The 2,695-nt window shown below is 58.2% G+C and overlaps 1 protein-coding gene across 1 annotated transcript in view; it reads right to left on the bottom strand.

Annotated features, from left to right (window-relative positions):
- Positions 1–1,117, bottom strand: part of BTK (Bruton agammaglobulinemia tyrosine kinase) — a gene marked incomplete at its 3' end in the record, with an annotated part of 7,925 nt that extends 6,808 nt beyond the window's left edge. The window contains exons 1-3 of the mRNA XM_009083153.1: positions 888–1,117; positions 620–718; positions 311–379 (exon numbers count right to left, since the gene is read on the bottom strand). Of these exons, the coding sequence (XP_009081401.1) occupies positions 311–379; positions 620–718; positions 888–1,028 (309 nt within the window). The remainder of the gene's footprint in view (positions 1–310; positions 380–619; positions 719–887) is intronic.
- Positions 1,118–2,695: the final 1,578 nt, after the last annotated feature.

Raw genomic sequence — 2,695 nt, 5'->3', positions numbered from 1 at the left:
GGTGCCAGCAGGGGCACGCAGCTGGGCTGGGGGCTGAGCAGCAGGCGGCAGACAGCATCCCTCCATCATTGGCCAGGGGACCGAAAGGGGCAGGACGGAGCTCTGAAGATTAGATTTCCATCTCAGCAGCTCCCTTAAACAGAGCCGCCTCGGGGCTCGAAGAGCCTCACCTGCCTGCAGTGTGGACAGCAGCAGCATGTCCCCAAACAGCTGAGTGACACCTGGCACTGGGGCAGTGATGCCACGCTTGACCCCAGGTCCCTCTAAGGCCCTCCCCCCAGCACCCTGCCACCAGGCAGAGAGGACTCACCTGGAAGGGGTAGGGGAACCGTTCGATGATTGAGATCTGCTCCATGTTGCTGTAATCCTCTCCTTTCCTCTGGAAGAGAGAGGCAGAGATGGACACTGGCATCCTGTGCTCAGCTGCTGACATCTCCCCTGAGACCCACAGCCTTTGGGATCCCCCTGCTCTGTATCAAGCCAGACCCCTGGTGTGGTATGGGCAGAGCCCCCCCATGCCAAGCAGGGCTGTCCCCCATTGCCACCACCCCAGGGAAGGGTAAGTCCCCCTACTGCCCCAGTGGGGGGACAGGGGGACAGATGCTGGGACCTTCCTCACCAGGACCTGCCGCTCAGGAGGAGGGTTGTTTTCAGGCACCACCATCTCCACACAGGTGATCTTCTCAATGTCCACAGAGCCCTTCTTACTGCCCCGGCGCTGCAAGAGACAGGCTTGGTTCAAATAGTCACCGAGGGAGGGACCAGGAGAGAAACTATTCCCTGTCCCCGTTCAACCACCCCTTAGGCTAAGTGCTGCTGAGGGACAGCTGGTGACCCCTGGACACTGCTGTGGCACAGCCCCTGTGTCCCTGGGGCTGCAGACTCACCCCCCGCTCAAAGTCATACTCGTAGTAGGACAGCTTGCTCTCTGTCAGCACGAACAGGCGCTTCTTGAAGTTGAGGGGAGATGTTTTCTTCTTCTGCTGTGAGCGCTTCAGGAAGATGCTCTCCAGGATGACACTGGCCATGTCACCCCCGTGGCCTCCTCCACGCTGTGCTCAGCAGGTCGCTGTGGGCAAGGCAATGCCAACACGGTGCTTGCCCAGCCAAAAACCTGCACACACTGGACCTCACTCAGGTGCACTCTCACCCCTGCCCAAAGGGCAGACACACGGTGCTGGGACTGCCAGGGCAGGGGGAATCAGCCAGAGTTGTGCAGGCAGGTCAGTGTGGGTTGGTTGTGATGTGACCTCTCCCATCCCCTCTCCTACACCAGGATGTGGGCCAAGCCACCACCCGGATGACTTATGCTCCCTCCGGATGCTGGAGAGGCCCCCAGAGCGTGCGGACAGACAGACAGACAGACATAGAGCTGGAGAGAGGGGAGGACAGCAAGGCTGTGAGCTGCGCAGCCCCAGGGAGGAGTGCAGAGCCTGAGCAGTGACACCCCACAGGCTCACTCCTCCCCTCCAACGCTGTACGTGTGAACTTGTGGTGGCCGTTTCCTCCGGCCCCACCGCAGGCTCTTCATGCTAGGGACGTACTAACTTGGCAGTGTGCAAGGGTTGGGCATGGGAGGCCGGTCCCTAAAACGTTGTGGAGTGGGTCCTAGTCCTGAATAGTCAGTGTGCTATGCTGCAAAGAGCACAGAGTAGTCCTAAAGTCATCCTTCCCCTCTGTGTCTATGGACTCTGCAGGAGAGCAGGAACGATGCTCAACTCCCTTTCCTCCCCCGTGAGCAGCATGTTGGAGGCCAGGCTCTAAGGGCTGCCAGCAGCCAGAGGGGTTATATTCTTCCCCAGCCCTCCTCAGTGAAGATCTTCTGAGCCTCTTCAGGGAAGGTCAGGGCAGGAAAGGGCTCATATGAGAATCCCACATCCCACTGCTGCCCTGGAAATCGCCCTGGCTCATTTCTTGGAGCAGCCTGTCCATCTCACTCTGTTCCTCCATGCTGTACCCAGGAACTGTGACTCCCACACAGTTCCAACACCCCACAGAACCACATGGCTGGAGCTGTGGGCTGTAACCGACACCTGACTCCAGTCTGGACCTAATGAGGAGCTGATGAGTGAGCTATGTGAAGTCACTCCTGAACTGTGGTCCCTTGGAGCTCTACTCTGTGTCTCCTGCCCTGACCACCTACACACCCTGCTTCCCCTTCACCTACACCTTGTTCCCTTTTTTCTCCTACAGACACAGTTTTGGAGGGCAACCTGGGAGAAGCTGTTTTCCTCCCCTGCTCCCCACAGCCTGTCTCCTCTGGGGGAAGACTCAGAGGTGGGCCAGAGACAGAAGTTCAGCCCCCCACTCCCTCCTTGCAGGAGGCAGGCATCAGTTCACTCCAAAGCAGGGATCAGGTAGGTACCAAAGATGCCGGGACCTAGTGCCACCCACTGTGCCTGTCTCCAGGGCATGCCACAGCCTTTGGGCAGAAGCAGGGACATCCCCACATCTGATGGCAATGCCCAGACCCTTCTGGCTTCAATCCTGATCCTGTGGCTTCAGTCCTGATCCTGTGGCTTCAATATTGACTCTGCCCCACTGCGGTGGCTATAGCCAGAGAGGCTGGGGACAACCAGGGTTCCTCTGTTTCAGCATTCCAGCTTCACTCCCTTTGTGGCACTCATGGCTCAGGCCTTTCCAGTTTGTTTGGGTGGTCAAAACAAAACCCAAATACCTTAAAAAATAGTTATCA

Source organism: Acanthisitta chloris, unplaced genomic scaffold (genome assembly GCF_000695815.1).
Source record: "Acanthisitta chloris isolate BGI_N310 unplaced genomic scaffold, ASM69581v1 scaffold36339, whole genome shotgun sequence".
NCBI classification, from domain to species: Eukaryota; Metazoa; Chordata; class Aves; order Passeriformes; family Acanthisittidae; genus Acanthisitta; species Acanthisitta chloris.
The sequence above is the reverse complement of the archived record's forward strand: the minus strand, read 5'-3'. Positions and strand labels throughout refer to the sequence as shown.